The following is a 19,416-nucleotide window of genomic DNA, read 5'->3' on the forward strand; positions in this document are numbered from 1 at the left end:
AGTCATTTCGAAATAAGGCATTTAGAATTTTAAAAAAAACTACAAAGGTGATTGCATTATGTGAGGCACTGGTGTTGAGCCATTTTTGTTTATATTTGCAAAAGCCTGATTTTAGCCTCTTCAGGCAGCTCTGTTGAGTTTATTTTTGTGGTATTCTTGAGTGCCCTATCTTTGTCAGTTTTAGTTTTCTTATCTACAGCACATAGTCTGCTGAGAAAATGGAAAGTCAACATTCAGAATATTTATAGAGCATTTCAGACAAATTAAACCAGTTTGGACTTAGAAAGTGTTATATATTTTTGCATAAATTTAGCATTTTGTAAACCAATAATGTGCCAGTTCTTTTACAGTATTTACATGTTTCTTGGTAAAGTTGAAATGGTCTTTAAGAGTGACCATCTCCATCCATTTTTTATATATATTTACATGACATTGTACAGTCCCTGACTGAAGTTCTGTCGCCTATCCATGTTGTGGAAACAAAAGCTTATAAGCTGACTTTAAATTCATCCATTGGTTTTAGAAATGACTCATATGAAAGCTGAAAATTTGCTTCACTGCAGAAATAATGATCTTTTAATGAACACAGAAAGATCAGATTTTTTGTTGCCCACAGAAAGTAATGTGAAAATCAAACAAATAATTTACTTCAAATACAAAGATATGTTTCATAACATTGGTGAATGAATTTGTGGTGCTATTAGAGCCATATTTAATATTTTGTGTGATTTCCTTTAGCTTGAAGGACTGTATCCATGCGGTTCGACAATGATTCATACAATTTATTGATGAAGTCATCAGGAGCAAAGAATGAATCTTACACGTCTCCCAGAGTTCATCAAGATTCTTTGGTTTTGTCTTCCAAGCTTCCTCTTTCATCCTACCCCAAACATGCTCAATGATGTTCATGTCTGGTGACTGGGCTGGCCAGTCCTGGAGCACCTTGATCTTCTTTGCCTTGAGGAGCTTTGATGTAGAGATGGATGTATGAGATGGAGCACCATCCTGCTGCAAAATTTGACTCCTTTTATGATTGGGAATGTAAGAGGTAGCTAATACTTCTTGATATTTTAAGCTATTGATATTGCCTTCCACCTTGCCAATGTTTCGCACATCCCCATACTGAATGTAACCCCAGACCATGATCTTTCCACCACCAAACCGAACTGTTTTCTGGGTGAATCTTGGATCCATACGGGCTCCAGAAGGTCTCCTGCAGTATTTGAGGCGGCTGTGGTGTAATTCAACTGAAGATTCATCTGAGAAATCCACCTTCTGCCACTTTTCCAGCGTCCATCCGTTTAGCAGGCTGTGGGCCTTGGCAAATGCCACACGGTTTTTTAACTGCCTTTTTGTTTAGTGCTGGGTTCTGGGCACTGATTCGACCATGGAGGCCATGTCGAGACAGAATCCTACAAACTGTTCTAGTTGACACAGAGACTTGAGGTGACCAGGCCTGGTGGAGCTCTGCTGCAGTGGAAAAGGGGCTAGTTTTGGATTTTCTAACCAACAAACGTTCCTGCTGAGCAGTCTGCCAGACCTGGGCTTGTCAGAAACATCTCCAGTCTCTTCAAATCTTTTCCCTGAGGCACATTAAAGGTGCCAGCCACCTCTGGAGTGGATCTGGTCTTCAGCCTCTAGATAATCAAGGCTTTGGTCGCAGGGTGGATTTTTGGCATGTTGTCAGAAGTCAAGTTGCAGTTCAAGTGAAGGTCTGGGGTACTGTGGTTCTTTTTATACACACCCACTAATTAACTGGTCAATTAGTGAGCCCAGGTGAGGCTGTAAACTAGGAGTTGGTGCATTAAATTACAAGGCAACAAAACCCTTGTCTTGCCAAAATCTGACCTCTCTGTGTTCATTAAAGGATCATTATTTCTGCAGTGAAGCAAATTAATTTCTGTAAATTAAACCTCATTTGGGAGGGTTTCAGCTTTCATATGAGTCATTTCTAAAATCAATGGATGAATTTAAAGTCAGGTTATAAGCTTTTGTTTCCACAACATGGATAAGCGACAGAACTTCTGTCAGGGACTGCAGTTTCGTACAAACCTGCATATAGGAAAGGAAACTTGTAAATAATGTAGCTTTCTGTTGATTTCTATTTACAACTATATCTTTAGCCACAAGTAAGCTTAAAAATGTCTCAACTAAAATACTTAATCAGTGGACAAGTGCTTTTATTATCACATATAAATATGTTGTCATTCTGTTTGTCAGGCAGCACTTCTTGTGCGCTGTCGTTTACATTTGAATGCTCATAAATCCTCTGTCTGTGATCTCACGTCTGTAATCTCAGGGTAAAAATGAAACCAATAGGTGCCCAGCTGCAGGGTCTCCCTTATTTAAAAACAGGACAAAGCATGCAGTCTGTTTTTCATTTTCTCTTCTGTGCCTCACTGACACCTGCTGGTTGAAATAGTTATCACACGTTGTCGCCCACAGCATGCGATAGAAGTTTGGTTTATAATCTCTAAATTATTAAAAAGAAATCCACCAAAGTTAATACCAACTAACATGCTTCTTGCTTAAATAAATAAAGAATGTAAACAATGTAGTAATGAGCCATTAGATACTTGCGTCATACTAAATGAATGTATCACTTTATATTTATGCTGTTCTTGAATATTGTTTTATATCATATATTACATTACAGCTTACTAATTAGTAAGTTAAAATGCTGAAAAGCTAATAGTACTTTAGTCTAATCATTTAACTAAAGTTGAAACTTGCAGAAAGTCTAACTGTTCTTTTCTAAATGTTCTAGTGTTCTGCCTTGTTTCATGTTGTAGCCTTTAGCATACTTTGGGGTTTAGGTGTTGGCTAACTTTTAAAAAAACAACAAATTATTTTAAGTTTATTGAAAGGAAACCAGTCTTTTGCACATTACCTATAGATTTATATATATTTAGCTTTCTTTTGCTGAATTTGTAGTACTGGTATAAGATCAGTGTTTTGCAGCCTTTGATATATTACCATGCACATTTTGTTTCCTACATTTTTTTGAACTTCCAAGGCCTAAGATATATTGTTTTTTTGAAGTAAGTCTTAAAGCAGTTCTATGTAGATTGACATACTCGATGTAGGTTCTACCATTTCCACACTTGCCAACCGTCCCGCATTGGGCGGGCCAGTCCCGCATTTAGTCCCCCCTGTCCAGTGTCCCGCATCACCCTGTGCGGGACAGCCAAAAGTCCCGCATTTGGCCCTCACACGCCACACTTTGTATTTCTCACGCAAAAAAAACACACGCACGCGGCCTTTTTGTCACTTTAACGCTATATTTAAAGAGTTTTCAGATCCCTCTAGCATTTTTTTAAAGAGACTAGCAACAAATCTAGTGACTTTGGCAGCTAAATGTGTGAAAGCACTCATTCTGCAGTGTACCGTAAGCCCCGCCCACTTCCCCAAGCACTGACAGCTGTCAATCTCACAGCAGAGAAGAGACCTGCTCCACTCTGTGTCCACAGTGGCGCTCCCGCGCGTCCCTTGAGCCCCCCCTCGATGTTTGTGTGTTTTTCTGGGAGTGGGTTTTTTGCATGACGTTTTAAAGACATGATCAGCTGATGAATAGATAAACTGTGTCTGGCAAAACTTTTTATATACAACTGTATATATTTGGGCAGACAGACTTAAACACAGATAATGTAATACTTAAAATGTGAATGTGTGTGTGTGGGTGGTGTTGTCCCACATTGACATTCCCAAATGTTGGCAAGTATGCATTTCATCAAGTTCAGTTTATGGATGTTTCTGATGTCTTCTCCTCTGGACAGTCTGAAGTTTTAGATTTGAAGTTTGGACCTGAAGTCAGATTTCAGTTCTCTGAGCATGTTCCAAACTTTCCACCTCTTAACAGAACGATTTCTTGAAGCTCTTACTTTGTCAATTCATGTAGCGTGCTACGATCTCAGGTGTACATTTATACCTTTTTGGATTTTTCCACCAAATATCTGCAACAAAGGGGGGACATCTTAAACAAGATATCTTGGCCGGATTCTCATGTGTTCTCATTGTCATTTTTAAGAGCGACACATTTCCAAAACACACCAGAAGTGGATTTTCAGTGTCTCTGCAGTGGGTTTGGACCATTATTTAAGTTCAGATCTGTAAGCTTGTAGAGTTTGCTGATCTGAAGAGTGTCTTCATGGCTTCCTATTTTGCTGTTTTTTGTTTGTTTTAATTTGATTTGATTTTTCCACTTCAGATTTAATAACTATCTAACTGCACTTAGACACCAAGTATTCATCACTTAATCCTGAGCATGTGTATATATACTAATTATAAACAACCTGTACTTAATGTTTTGTATGTTCTATTCTCAAGAATAAAGGAATCACTTCTTGGTACCATGAATGTCAGACTTAAACTTCTTTTTGAGGTCCGGATGTAAATCAGTAGTGATTGGATTTGTATATATTACTTTGAAAAAAAGGTTCTTGTGGTTTTAGTTAGTTGTTAAATGATCTGTGTCATGGAGAAGTACCTCTCTCTTTCAGAGGGAAGAGACTGATGATTCAAAATGAAATTCTGCAGGAAAGCTTTGGGATCCTCTTCATCCCAGAAATATCTCAGCTGATCCAAAACGTTTCGGTCGACTCAGTACCACCTCTTCCACCAGCCCCATTTTTATCTGATTACATTTTGTTGTTGAGAAGTTACTTGTTCAAACAATAATAGAAAAGAATGCTGTGTTTTCCCCTACCAAGCTAATTCAAACCAAAGCTTTTGTTTGATGCAGCAGACCCACATGCTTTGGGGGCTGGGTTGGATTTGTACATAAGATTCCTCAGCCTAATTCTAGTTGTGTGTGTGTGTGTGTGTGTGTGCTCTCTGTTTGGACAGGCCTTTAGCCAAGTCATTCCACAGAAAACCCCCGTCCCCTCCTGCAGAGGAGCCTGATGTCTCCTCCCCTCCTTGCTTTTTGTGTAATTCCCTGTGGGCCGCTTCAGATCGGCTATAAACAACATATTTGCCCTCCAGACAAGCCACATTCCTGATGAGGTTTTGTGTGAGCAATTATTTCCGGGTCGAGAAGCGAGTTTTATGTTTTCCTTTTTTTTTCCTCTCTCTTTCTCTCCACCCCTTTTTTTTCTTCCCTTACAGAAGTGGAAGAGCAGCTGTAGTGATCCGTGACTCAGTAAAAACAGCCTGGTGTTTAGTTTTCTTTTGTCTGATTTATTGTGGTGAAAAACTTAACAGGTAGAACAGAAGCAGCAGAACCAGTTCTTGACTTGTATATGTTACATTTAATCATTTGTCTTTCGTTTGGAGGGATTTGGAAATGATGCCTAGTATTAAATGAAAAGAAAAAAAAGTTGGAATCATCAGTTGTCTGTTTTGCAGCTCTTCTTTCATTTTCTGCCAGTGTGTGAGTGTGATTAAGTGTTCCACTTTCTGAAAAAGTTCAGCAGTTTTATTTTATCACTGAAATAAGATACTTGTGGTTAAACAACAGCAGGTTAAGTGAGGGTGTGTTTGAATTCTGGCCAAGTTAAAAGGTCATGTTTAGGTAGAGAGCCTTCCCCTTTCTCTTCACTTGAGAGGCTAATCCTGTTTATCTTACTTGAGCAATCATATCACTTTTGGAGTTTTTAATGAAACCTTCCCCTCTTTTGTAGATTCGGTAGTGGACAATCCTCAGCTCTCGCCCCTCACCTCCAAGGGTTCCCTCTGCCTGTCGCCCTCCTTCCAGATGTCGACCCTCAGCCTGCCCAGCCAGGCCCCGTCTCCCCTGCAAAGCCCCATCCTGAGCGAGGTGGGCAGCACTGCCAGGCTAGAGGAGGAGGAGGAGGAGGGCAGGAGGAAGGTACACTGCTTGCATGCCACCCTTCCAACCACCCCCCCTGCCTCACAACCACAAGTTATAGAGCACACAGTTGGAAATTTCTTTGTCTGTTTCCTGTAGCTTGGGAAGTTTTTGTTTTGTAGAGTTAGATTAATATCAGTTTAGCATTTTCTTTTGATGTGATCCTGTTTTGTTTGTTTTTATTTAATAGTCATTTCTTTCTTTCCTCAGAGATTTCCCACCGACAAGGCCTACTTCATTGCCAAAGAGATATTGACCACAGAACGAACGTACCTGAAAGACCTCGAGGTCATCACTGTGGTGAGTTTAAACCAAAAGGCAAAATCCTGACTGGAAATTCTTAATACAGACAGTTTTTTAAAAAAGTAAAATTTTCAGTTGTATACACAGAAACTACTACAGATTAAAAACAAATATGAAAAATCTCACAACTTTCAGTTCTCAGAGTTATAAACTAATCAGTAATTGATATAAAATGGTCTAATTCAAAGTATATGTGATTAAATCTCTAACTCTTCAATAGAAAAGGGGTGATACAAAACACGTTGGTGAATGCAAGACCTTGTTCATTGGCTTTTGTCGTGCCAACTGTATCTTCATCCTACTTTTAAGTCTATTTGAAACCTAAAACTGTGTGTGTCTAAAAATGACTTCATAGAAAAGTTTGCATTTCCTGGTTTAATAAAAAACAAAACATTGTAAAGTGAAACAAAGCTACTTTCTGAGAACTTGCAGAAATAAGTTTTGAAGGAGATGCCTTCAGGAAAAAGTCTGAAGTAGTAGTGATTAGGTTCATGTTCATTCTCTTGCATGTAGGAACATCTTACTGTTAGTGATTTACATGTCAGCCATGTCGGACATGATTCACACATTTTCAATTGGCTTCAGTGCACAATGGCTGTTATTTTAACAATACAAAGTAAAAAAAGAATCTCAAGCAACGTCTGAGAAAGGTTAAAAATTAAATTATTTAATTTATTAAACTTTAAAAAGGACATTTTCAATAAGATTCAAAACGCAGCTGCAGCTTCTGTTCAAAGAAGTCATGTAGTGAGTCATTTGGAGAATCTTGACTGCTTAAATTTTGAGTTTGAGATGTTAATACTTTTGTAAATTGGCTTTAGTTTTAGTTTTCCCTGCAAAAAATGTGTACAGTTCTCTAGTACTTCCTGTACTGGAAATGGTAGTCGTTTTGCCTTTCTCAGTGGTTTCGCAGTGCTGTAATCAAAGAAAACGCCATGCCCGAGGGCCTGATGACCCTGCTCTTCTCCAACATCGACCCCATTTACGAGTTCCACCGAGGCTTCCTGAAGGAGTTGGACCAGAGGCTGGCTCTCTGGTAGGGGCTCTCCTGGGTTTGTCTTTCTGTGATCCAATGCCTTGAAACTCCCCGCTCATGAGAATTTGACAAAAGTCTGCAAATCTGTTTGTTTTCACAGGGAGGGACGCTCAAATGCTCACGTTAAAGGAGATTACCAGAGGATTGGTGACGTGATGCTGAAAAACATGTGTGCTCTTAAGGTAGAATTGCAGTAGCAGCTTTTAAATTGTCTGCTGTCGTTGGCTTGTTGGGTCAACAAACCTGTTGTCCTCTGTTTGATTTTTGTCCCCAGGAATTTACCACCTTTCTGCAGAAACATGATGAGGTTCTAACAGAGCTGGAAAAGGCCTCCAAGAGGCTGAAGAAGCTGGAGACTGTGTACAAAGAGTTTGAACTGCAGAAAGTGTGCTACCTGCCCCTCAACACGTTCCTGCTCAAACCCATCCAGCGTCTCATGCACTACAAACTCATCCTAGAGAGACTGTGCAAGCATTATTCCCCCGCTCACCGGGATTATGATGACTGCAAGGGTGAGTGTTTCTGTGCCTTTAGCATCTTACAATAACCTGTTTTATTGAGTTTAACTGGATGCCTGGATGCTTAAAGAATTATAGTCTCTAGTTTTAGAAGGGGTAACAAAGTACAGACATGGGGGGGGGGGTCTATTTTTTTTTAGGTCTAGGGTTTTGCGTATCAGGACATAATAAAGATGATCTGTCCAATGACATAACAGATTCCACTATGTCACTGAATTAAAAGACTAGCATTCCTTGAAGGAATGCACCAGCTGTTATGTCAAAGTTTTAAACGAAGCTCATCCTGTGTTGAGGGAAACGAAGGAGATAAATCCATTTAGGTCAAATCTAAATAACTTTATGCCAGGTTTTATGTGATATCATAAGATATTGTTTGTGGGATTAAATTATGTCAATCATAGTTTGGATTGCTAACAACTCTGGGCTACGACCACAACAAAGTCTAATTTAATATTTGTAAAACTGAATGACTTCTAGCTATATTTGTGTTTTTCTAAAGTCAGTTGCTGTGGTGGCTATGTTGAATTGGGTTGACTCCAAAAGTTAATCAGTTACATGGACACCCTTCTGAGTTGCAATAAAATCGATCCAGTGGTTCAAGAAGTACTTTGCTGACAGACCAACAAACTCTCTCTCACACACACACACACACACACACACACAAACAGGGAAAACATACTGGTAATTGCCTTTTGGCGGCAGGCGATATAAAATCATTGCATTACCTTTATTTATTACTTTTTCAGCCATTTTGTTGAAGATTTGCTGCTGGTTTGGGGATCATTGACCTGCTAATGGATGCTTGTAAAGTCTGAGATGGAGCTCTCTCTCTTTTTTTTCCCCTAAGCATTGTTTGGTCTGACCTCTGGGTGAATTTTCTGGGACGTCCACATCTGGGAAGATTGGCAGCTGTCCTTAATATTTTTCACCTTTGAATAACCTTTGTCATTGTAGAATGATGGACTTCAAAATTTTAAGAAATGACTTTAAAACTCTTTAAATACAGTTGCTTCTCTAAGTTCATTGTTAGTGTCTTTCTGCCATGGAATTGTGTTAACACACACCTGTACACAGCAAACAGATAAAACTCTTGCTTTTATAGTAGTGATCACAGTGATGATGATCAGTTGCTCAATATGTTTGATCAGCAGCACCTGGCTGCTGCTTTCCCTCTGGAAACAGCTTTTCCATTTTGGGGTTAATGAATAATGACATGGTGAAATACATTTTCATTTTTGTTCTATCCTGATAGATAAAATTCAAACTAAAAGAGTGTGGACTTTCTTTTATTTCATGTCTGTGTGGTTAACTTTCCTTTTAATGAATATTAAGAGTTTTTAGACACATTTTATGTACTGTAGGTGTGAAAAGAAACAAAAACAACAAAAGAGAAGGAGAGGTTTTAGTTTTTGCCATATTCAGATGTACTCAAATGGAAATCTAAGAAAAATGCATTTATATTTGTTTAGAAAAACAAAAAAGTGTCCAAAAATGATTGTAGAACACATATAGTGTTTATTTAACTAAAAGTCTCACATGGGTAAGAAAGAAACCGTTTCTGGAGTTTAATGTTTCCATGTATTGGGAAGTAGGAAATATTTTAGTGCAAGTACTAATTATGTATAACTACCACCTTTCTACTAAATGTACTACCTTGGTCTGAGAGCTTTAATCAGAAGTCCTTCAGTCAAAGGAGTGGGTGGTTGGTGTTTGTGGTGTTACTTCAAATTATAATTTTGGCAGACAGAAGGTGTAAACTGTGCTTCTAATACATCATGAGAAACAAATTGAAGACAAAGTGCTTCTCTGATGTTATTGTTACCGGATGGTAAGAAGTGAGTGAGTGATTCTACTTTTTTTATTTTAAATCTACCAGAGGCTCTAAAGGAAGTGGCGGAGATCGCCACGCAGCTTCAGAGCAGTCTCATTCGGCTGGAGAACTTCCAGAAGCTGACGGAGCTGCAGAGAGACCTTATTGGGATCGAGAACTTAACAGCACCAGGCCGGGTGAGTGTGCTGACACTAAGCAGAGGGTAGAGGGAGCAGGATGACAGGATAACACCTACTGATTCTCTGATTTTAGGAGTTCATCCGAGAGGGCTGTCTGTACAAGCTCACCAAGAAGGGGCTGCAGCAGAGAATGTTTTTCCTGGTTGGTACAAAACTCCTACTGCTTCGTATTAAAACTGACTGACCAAGGATGTTGGTGTTTGATCAGATTTGGAACTTTATCTTATTGTCTTTTCAGTTCTCAGACATGCTCCTATACACAAGCAAAGGCGTCACAGCAACCAATCAGTTCAAAGTACACGGACAGCTGCCACTTCACGGCATGATCGTGAGTTTATAACCTGGAATTCTTTGAACTTTTTGTTTTAAGTTAAGTTAGTCGTGTACAGGTGCCAGTCTGATTCAGACTGTTAGAGGAGCTTTCATCCCCGATGATGAGATGCATCAGTTAAGTTAAAGTGTTAAAACAGATCTACAACATGTTGAGAAAGGGGGCGTGGGTCTCCTAACTTTACATGTTTCTGCTTCACTCCTGGCTGCAGCTCATAGTATTGGATGCTCCGGTAAGTCTTAGCCCTGCCAGCTTAGATAACCAAGCCGCCCCCCTCCCTTCCTCTCCCATGGCGCTGTAAACAAACTGAAAGGCACATGTGGAACACTCAAAACATGTTGAACTGTTCATATATAGATGTCTTATGTATTAACAATCCTAACCAGAAAAAGCTGAAAAATGTCAAATTAGAAAAAAAAATGAAGCAATTGTTTAATTTAGTTGCGCTTTTATCTCACTGCAGACAGTAGGAACCCAAGGTATATTTTGTCTTGTCCACTCATTAAACATGGGACATAAAAGTTTTTACCACTTTATTTATTTATTTCCTAACTACACAGTGTGTTTCCGTGCTGTTTTGTTCCTGGTAAAAATGTGCAATCTTATAAGGTCTTTGTTGCATTTTATTATTAAAAAATTTTCCACACATTCATTTTTGGGGACATGTTGGGACTGCAGCGGATCAATCCAGTCCCTGTATCGTCTTCTTCTACAGTCTTGTCTTTTGTTATTTTTTCAGCCTGTGGGTTTATATTATTGTATGTAAGAACACGTGGTCATCTCTGGGAAAAGCTTTGGTCTTGAATGCAGTGTATGTTGTGGTTTTATCAACTGTTTATGAATGACAGTTCTTTATATGGTATTGACAGGATTCAAAGATCCAGTTTTTGCCTTCTAAGGGTTTTGTCTTGTTCTACACATGCATGAGCTTTTGGGACCTTTCTGAAGCACACACACTCGTATTCATATTATTTTTATGTCAGCTGCATCACAATGTTTGACTCAGCGGTACAGTTTTCCACTCCAGCCCAGCAGGTGGTGATAATGTGCTGGTTTGTCAGTTCTTTTCAGCAGACAAGCAGAACAAAGTTCCAGTAATTTCTCACCAAGATTTTTATTCCCTTCTTATAGTCTCTATAATATAAATGGTCCAAATATGGTTAGCAGTAAATCTACTCATTGTTTCCTCAAAACAAGCATGTTTTGTTGTTTTTCTTCCTCTGTTTGTAATATGACTCATTGGTTTTGTCTTTGTGTTTGCTGCCACCTTTTGAATGGGAGTTTTATCATGGCACATTGTTGATTCATACAGTCTACACAGTCACATAAATCTAGGCTGCATGTGTTTGTCCAACTAAAAATGACTACATTTACATCACGTAGATTTGTTGTCTAGCAGATACAGAACTATAAGTTAGATGTTGTACTCGCTGATTCCTCAAAATTTCCTTGAACTGTTTAGAGAATAAACATACAATAGAAGCAGAAACATGCAGATCCCTTAACATTTGTCTTTGAGCAACAGTTTTTTTCCAACAGTTCAATGATATTTCACATATTTGTTCAGAATAACAGTCTCTCAAAGATCATTTATGTATCTGTCTTCTGACATTAATCAAATTAAATGAAGTGGACAGAACGTGAAACATCTTGGGTTCATGCACTTCTGTTGTCTGCAGTAAAATAAAGCAAACATGCAAGACCTTGTTCATTGAGGGGAAAAAATCAATAGCATCTGAACTTTATTTGTTTTGAGGTTAACAGTCAGTTAGGTGTGTATGCTGTTTATCTGACGGTTGTTTTTTATTTCTGAAAGACTGATAACAGGAAGCTGAAGGAAGCATGAACATGACCTCCACTCACTGTTACTTCCAGATGTATAGATGCTTCAGTAGAGGCTCTTTCTGTGACAGTCAGACCTCTTGGACTCTTTCCTTCTTTTGTCCCTAATGTGAAATCAGTCGTTATCAAATATGTTTTTCAAAGTACCATTAGAGACTTGTAAATGCCCATACTATCTAATATTTTGGGTGTGATTTTTTTTTCTTCTTCTTTCCTAGGTTGAGGAAAGTGAAAATGAATGGTCAGTCCCGCACTGTTTCACCATTTATTCTGCTCAGAGGACCATTGTTGTGGCTGCCAGGTGAGCTGTTGATGAAAAATCACTTTGATTCTTGACGTTTCTTATCGGAAATTTTATTAAATGTTTACAGAAATTAGCAATTTAAAAAGACAGGTAAAACTGGCTGTCTGTTGAGATGNGGGGTTTACACGTTTTTAGGGTTTTGTCCTGTTCAGACCTGTCATTAGGTATTCATCTTGAAGGATTCGACTGCATGTGGAAGGCTGACTGATAACGTTCACACCTGTGAAGAGAGTCAAAGCTGATGTTTTTATGCCATAGTGTTCAGCTCTAAAAAAAAACCAGAAAAAAATACTCACCATCTAGTGTCCTGAAATCCACTCTAATTAATGAAATTCCAACAAAATGAACATTTTTATCAAGATGGATTATGATAAACAGTTTATTAAAACTTTTAGCTGAAAAAAACAAACAAAAAGAAAATTTGTTTGTGTGATCTTCTGAATATTCCCAAGAATCACTGTTTATTCATTTTAAGTCAGCTGGCATTTTTTAATGGAGCCACCTCACCAGTACTGCAAAAAAAAAAGTCAAACTTGCTTCAACTTTTTCTAAAATTCATCAATGAATAATTAGAAACATACAAGCAGACACATTGCTGTTTTTTTATGTTAGTTTTATGAAAAAACAACAACAATAAAAAAAGTGATGCATCATTTTAAGATGCTGGCATGCAATGCCATGTGCATTCCTTCAAGAAGTGCTCCTTTTTAATTCAGTGTGTCTTCATTGGTTTGTCTTTGTGTGATCTCAGCTCTAAAGTGGAGATGGGGAAGTGGATCGAGGATCTGAACATGGCCATCAACTTAGCCAAGAAGTCCCAAGAGAAATCCAGTGTTTTCCTTGACACTGGCCTCACTGATCACTCCAACCGTAAGAAGTGCCCACTCGCATCATTTTTTACTTTGAGCTGAAATGTGTTTCCTCTGTGACTATTTCCTTTATTTTCCTCAGTGAATAGACGATTCCTTGAGTCACGAACAACTTGACTGTACAGTTAATCCCTCTCCTCAACACAACTTCCTGCCCTCCCTCCTCCCCCTCCCCTCCTCCGTCCTCCCCCCCAGGATCGTCCGATGAGGTTTCTCTGGAGCAGGAGTCGGAGGATGACATGAACTCCTCTCGCACATCACTGGACAAGCAGACGCACCACCGTGCCAACACAACCATGCATGTGTGCTGGCACCGCAACACCAGTGTGTCTATGTCTGACCACAGCCTGGCTGTGGAGGTACTCCTCCTCCGCCCTCAGTGACCTACACACTCACACCTCTACACAACCAAATACACGTGTCAAAACACAAGCCAGAAGCATTTCACACTCTCTTCATTACTGCATCCATGGAGAGGAGATTAAAACAGCCTGGAACTTAGTGTTTCATCTTTGCTTTAGAGCCTTCTAGTCGTTTTTAATGCTCCTCTTTCTTTCTTCTGTGTTCCTGTTTTCCTCTTTATCTGACTGTGGTTACTTCTATTATTTGCATAAATGTGCATGCAAGAAGACCTTCTCTAACAGTGATATTTCACCCCACAGGCCTGGAGGATTGTTCTAACAACTCACCGTTCCCCTTCCTTGTCCTCAAAGCTAACAGGCTAACAGTTTCTCTGCACACTTTCTTCCTTTTCTCTCTCACGCTCTCAGTCTTTGGTTCTCCGGCCGTCTCGCCTGAACTTCCTCCCCGTTACCTCCTTGGTCAGGGACAAAGACCAAACACCATCACACACATTTGCTGGTACCGAAACCAGAATCTTTCTCTCACTGATTACCTTCGCATGAACCAGGTACTGGAGCTGGGGGCTATTATGGCTCAATTAAATGTCATCTGAATGCAGCTGACAACTCTGCTGTTTGAAATGTAAATAAAAACTGAATGTGATGATTTGAAAATGATTTAAACTCTACAATCATGGTGAAAATCAGTGACACCAGACATTTTATCCCCAGATGTGTTACCAGAATTAAATGTAAAATGAAAAAAATGCTGTTGAAGTGCAGCAAGCTTTTTTTTCAGGATCAGTTAAATAAACAAATCTAATAGTCTGTCACAAACTGGGTCAGTTCAGGTTAAAAAGAAGACCTAGCTGAGCCAGCTGTTTTGTAAACTGAGAAATTCTTATAGTTTGGGTTTACTGGTAGTTTGTGTGCAAACAAAACCAACAACTTATCTTCCAGTGACACCAATCACGGTCTCATTTAAAATCCCAGCATGCATCAAACAGTTTCCACTATGCTTAGTGACATAAAGCAAACTCACAGTGAATATGTATTTCAAAATCATTTCCATTGATCAAACTATTAGAGTATAAATTTTCTTAATGTTCTCCTTGTTTTCCCCTCATCTGTATCAGAACCAGCTGTCAGGTTACCTCCTGAGGAAGTTCAAGAACAGCAACGGCTGGCAGAAACTCTGGGTTGTTTTCACCAACTTCTGCTTGTTCTTCTACAAAACTCACCAGGTCGGCTTATGTGTCTTCAGTTTTAGAGTTAAAGGAAAATTACAATTGGGTTCTTACCTTTTTGTACATAGCTATTTATATGACCTTAGTTTGGAGAAATACAGTAGATTTTAAGCTTCTGGTACCCCAGGTCTCAGCACCTGGGAGCATGGACTCTGTTACAGTGATCGGTTGGTTGCTGTTTGACATTGGCAGAAACAAATGTGGCACCATTTAGGGGACATAAGCAGGCTTTCCAACAATATAAGATTCATAGTCAAGAATTATTGTTACAACAAAGAAGTAATCAACCAAACACTAATTTCCTTATTTTTTGTGGTATTTTTAGTTTGCATGAACTGCAATATATATATATTTTTTAAGACTGGAGTTGTTTTAAGGCAGCAGCCATCTGCTTTGGAAATTACCTCACTTGGACAAGTAATTATTAATCAATATGGCTCAAGTTGTCCCGCTTTGGACCACTGTTGTCTTACAAACCCACAATCTACAAAATGCCATAGTGGTTTATGCTCTCGGTGGTATTTGAACGTTTACATCTCTACCAGTTTTACATTGCACAATTACTCTGACAGATTTTCAAAGTAGAACTGACCCCAGTCTGCACTGGAAGTGCTACCACTAGTTACTGCTGCTGGATGTCCATGTAAATCATCATGTAATGAGAGTTTGATGATGGTGTAAAGATTTATAAATACCGCTGACATGAATCACTGACATTTTGGAAATTAGAACTGTTTAAATTGTGATCAACCCATGTTGGTCTTAGCTGCTCTCAGACTCTCCATTAGCTCATCAGTCCTGTCAGCTGTAAATTCCATTTCTCCAAACTGAGGTCATTCATTGAGTTAAGGTATTAATTCTTCAGAACCTTTCCACAAATCTCCACTTCAAAATGCCTGTAAAATCCCTTTTTAATGCTTCTCCTCAGAAGCGAGCACAGCTGTAACAACACATTTGTCGTTTTAGGACGACTTCCCTCTGGCTAGCCTCCCTCTGCTCGGCTACACGGTGAGCACCCCTGATGAGTTCGACAGCATCCATAAGGAGTACGTCTTCAAGCTGCAGTTCAAGTCACACGTTTACTTCTTCCGAGCAGAGAGCGAGTACACCTTTGAGAGGTTTGCTACGCATTTTCAAATACGTTCAGTGTTCTCTCAAAAACAGCGTATGTCCAACCAAAGTCATGTCTGCTGTCCTGTCTCCACAGATGGATGGAGGTGATTAAGAGCGCAGCGAGCACCACGGGACGGATGAGTCTGCTCATACCTAAAGGTGGCCCCGTGGAGATGAATGGAAACTGAATGAAGTGTTGTATATCCAGAGGCTGGGCCTCTGGGGCTTCATAGTATCATTATTAAGTAAAGATTTGGACTTTAACAACTGGAGACTGAATGAAACTGCCAGAATAAGTGTTAATGATTTTCAGCTTCTTTTTAATGGTTTGTGCATTTTTATAGTGGTTTAAATGTTAACATACACCTCAGTATAAGGGATATAATGAAAGGGAGACTTGTACATTATTAATTGTTTGTTTGCATCTTTAGAGCTGAGTTTGGTTATTTACGTAGACTGAAGGGAAATAGTTTAATGGGACCAGCCACAATGCTATCGGCTTATTTTGATGCCGTTTGAAGAACTCCCTGTATCACGCCTGAAGCTTTACTGCATACAGCACGGTACATTGACTGAGATGCAGATGAAACAGTATGTGAAACATGAAGGTACAGCCAGTATGTGCTCTGTTCAGTGTTTCGTTTACCCGTAAACACAAGTGTGTGAGATATGAAGGCGAGCAGAAAGGTAATAAAATGTTAAAGTTGAAGACAAAAAGTTGGGAAGTTCTGTCAGATTTATGCTGCAATTCTGACTCTGTTTGAGTGATATTTAATCAGCTGGTTTAAGCAGGATTTATTTCTAAAACTCTTCTTTTTTTAAGGTTTATTTGCAAGTGATTTAAAAGGAGCTGTTCTGCTTAAAACTCCGTATTAGTTGCGGTCAGTTTGGTGCTCCATGTCTTTATTATCAAATGTAGTCAAATGTATCCTGGTTTATTTTCCATAGGGATAACAACTTGAGGACATCCTGCTCAGTTAGTCTGTGTGAAAGTTTCTCTTTGAAAGCTGAAGAACATATTTTGAAGTGATATTTTCTGTTTTAGATCAACAGGAGCTGACTTGGTGGAGGAACAGTTGACAGTTAATTTTGTGTGCTACATAAACTCATATTATTTGGTATGTATTTTCTGTGGAGACTGGAATCTTCTGTGTGTGCTGTATATGTGTGTGTGGATACACCATGTTGTCCCCTGCCTCTGGAGCCTCAAGAGAATGTGATAAGAGGCCGTTTCAGTGTTCAGCGTTGGAGACTGACTTTGTTGCACAGAGAACACACAGCATGTTAATGTCATGTTCCTGAACGTCCTCATGTAGACTTCATGTTATTCCATTGAAAACATAAATAAAGCAGAATTTACGTCTAAGTTTGAGTGCTTCTCTGCATTTATACTTTGTTTACTAAAGTAGCACTAGAAATTGTTCTTACCTCCATTATGCATCTGAACTGTGTGTCACATGTTTATGGTTGCTCATAAACAACCATTGTTTGTAGGTTGTTGCAAACATATTCATCCCCAAACTTTGATTTTATTCATAAGTAATGGACCTACACTAAACTCTTGAGATTATTGAAGTTGGAAGTGGGAAAAAAAATGTTGTAAATGTTTAAAAATATAAAACTGTAAAGTTCTATGTGCATATGGATTCACCTCCTTCGCTTTGTAGCCCAAAGCATTACCTTCAGAAATCACATCATTGGTTAAATAGGATGTAAGAGTCATGTAATCTCAGTATATAAACAGCTGTTCTGTTAGTCTGCAGAACAAACAACAGGTCAACACCTCGAACCACCAAGCAGGAGATGTCAAGAAGACCAAGGCGTGCCTCACACGGGTCAGGGACAAAGTTGCAAAGAAGTACGAATCAGGGTTGTCTTATAAAAAAAAACCTGAATGTCTCATGGACCACCAGTAAATCCATGAAAGGCTTAGCATTTAAATAAAGCAATGTTCTGTGTGATTCTGTAAGATCTTGTGAGATCTGTTAGCTCTCAGAATATGAGTGACCACCCCCCCTTTTAAATTTGAAATCTTAGCACAAGAGAGGAGGGGTGAATTAGTTAGCCACCCACTGTAGATGTTTAAAATGCTCCTCATTTACCAAAGGACAGCTTCAGTTGTGAAGCTGTCGTCAGCTGAGTGAACATTTGTGCTCAAAAACAATAAAAAAAATAGTGGCTCACCTTTGAAATTTTGCATGTTTCTTCACTAAATTCTGTTATCTCAGCTGAGATCCAAAAGTTTTTAGGCATGCAAAATGAGAATGCGAGTGCCGTACTGAGTTTGTTGTAGATGGCATGTGAAACTGGGACAGTTAAGCAAACATGCAACACAACTTGAGCCACAACCAGAACACAGTATGATAAGATCTCAGTAGTTATCTGGACAGCTGTTTCACTCAAAAACACAGGTGGTTAAAGCTGTAAAGCTTTACATTTTAATCCATTTAATGTTGAAGTAGAAAACTGTAACCATTCAACTTTCGCACTGATTGCCTTTTTTAGTTCCCATCTCCAAGATCAAATCTGATCTTAGTTTCTCATAAACAAAACAGGGCATTCCCCAGGCGTGTCCTGACGGCTCCGACAAGTGGGTGTGTTGGCTTCCCCTGAACTGCAGATAGTCGGGCCTGCCAAGGAAGATCTGTTCAAACATTTTCCTGCTGGGGAGTGAAGAGGGTGTGGATGTGCTCACACTTCACCGTGATTGTGTTTTACTTCAAAACAATGCAGCTGTGCAGAGCTGAGTCTGCTCAGATACTGTAGGCTTTTCAAGAATAAAGTTATCCAGTCACAACTAATAAGTTTGTAGAATGCATCTTCCAATGCTTGCTGTTATTACAACTAGAGAGAACTCAGTAACTAAATTTATATGAAAGGCATAATGAGGCACAGACTGACTGTTGTAATATCTGATCTTGTTAAATCTGCTGCAGCAGGCCTACATAAAGACACGACAATGAATCTAACTCGTGTCAGAAACCTGAAGAAAGGGAGAAATGTCAAAAAAAAACCTCACATTTTTTATGTTAAACATGAAGGTACAGCTCCAAACAAGCTCATTTAGCTCGCAAAAGCCTTGTTTCTATTCATATAATGGGTATTATTACTATCATTTAGGATTGTTATGTCCTTGTCCATGTTTGAATTGATATGTACTGTAAATGTGATGGTAGTGCTCACAGTCCTCCATCCATTCCTCCTTTGTTGCTTATCTGAGACCAGGTTATGGGAGCATATCTTAACCATAGATCCCCAGCTACCTCTTCCAGCTCATCCAGAGGAACCCTGAGTTCTCCTCCCAGTAGGACATTTCTGAAACACCATCCCTGTAAAGCATCCAGAAGCTCAAACCACCTCAACTGGCTCTTTTCGATGGGAAGGAGCAGTGACTAAACTGTAAGCTCCTCTTGAAACGTGAAACTTTACACCCTATCCCTGAAGGCGTGCAGAGGAAGCTCATTTCAGCTGCTTGTTTTTGTGATCTCGTTCTTCGAGTCATTACTCATAGCTCATGATCATATGGAACAATCAGTAAAATGAGAGCTTTGCTGTTTCACCGCAACAAATTAGCACAGTATCACTGCAGACACCATCCCAGTTCGTCTATTAGTCACTCTCACTTGTGAACCCTGAGATACTTGAACTCTTCTGCTTGGGGCAGTGGCTAATCCCCAACCCAGAGTTGGCATC

The 19,416-nt window shown here is 39.3% G+C and overlaps 1 protein-coding gene across 2 annotated transcripts in view; it reads left to right on the forward strand.

Annotated features, from left to right (window-relative positions):
- The window catches only part of farp2 (FERM, RhoGEF and pleckstrin domain protein 2), a 46,382-nt gene extending 29,293 nt beyond the window's left edge, over nt 1-17,089 (forward strand). The window contains exons 14-28 of one of the 2 annotated variants that reach the window (XM_017425200.3): nt 5,622-5,809; nt 6,020-6,109; nt 7,015-7,148; nt 7,249-7,330; nt 7,423-7,660; nt 9,543-9,673; nt 9,750-9,818; nt 9,915-10,004; nt 12,068-12,150; nt 12,905-13,023; nt 13,218-13,381; nt 14,500-14,607; nt 15,577-15,728; nt 15,818-15,882; nt 16,769-17,089. In XM_017425200.3, coding sequence (XP_017280689.1) covers nt 5,622-5,809; nt 6,020-6,109; nt 7,015-7,148; nt 7,249-7,330; nt 7,423-7,660; nt 9,543-9,673; nt 9,750-9,818; nt 9,915-10,004; nt 12,068-12,150; nt 12,905-13,023; nt 13,218-13,381; nt 14,500-14,607; nt 15,577-15,728; nt 15,818-15,882; nt 16,769-16,803 — 1,748 coding nt within the window. In that variant the 3' untranslated portion in view covers nt 16,804-17,089. The remainder of the gene's footprint in view (nt 1-5,621; nt 5,810-6,019; nt 6,110-7,014; nt 7,149-7,248; nt 7,331-7,422; nt 7,661-9,542; nt 9,674-9,749; nt 9,819-9,914; nt 10,005-12,067; nt 12,151-12,904; nt 13,024-13,217; nt 13,382-14,499; nt 14,608-15,576; nt 15,729-15,817; nt 15,883-16,768) is intronic. The other variant, XM_037974039.1, reaches the window with a different exon arrangement.
- Nucleotides 17,090-19,416: the final 2,327 nt, after the last annotated feature.

This window comes from Kryptolebias marmoratus, linkage group LG24 (assembly GCF_001649575.2).
Source record: "Kryptolebias marmoratus isolate JLee-2015 linkage group LG24, ASM164957v2, whole genome shotgun sequence".
NCBI classification, from domain to species: Eukaryota; Metazoa; Chordata; class Actinopteri; order Cyprinodontiformes; family Rivulidae; genus Kryptolebias; species Kryptolebias marmoratus.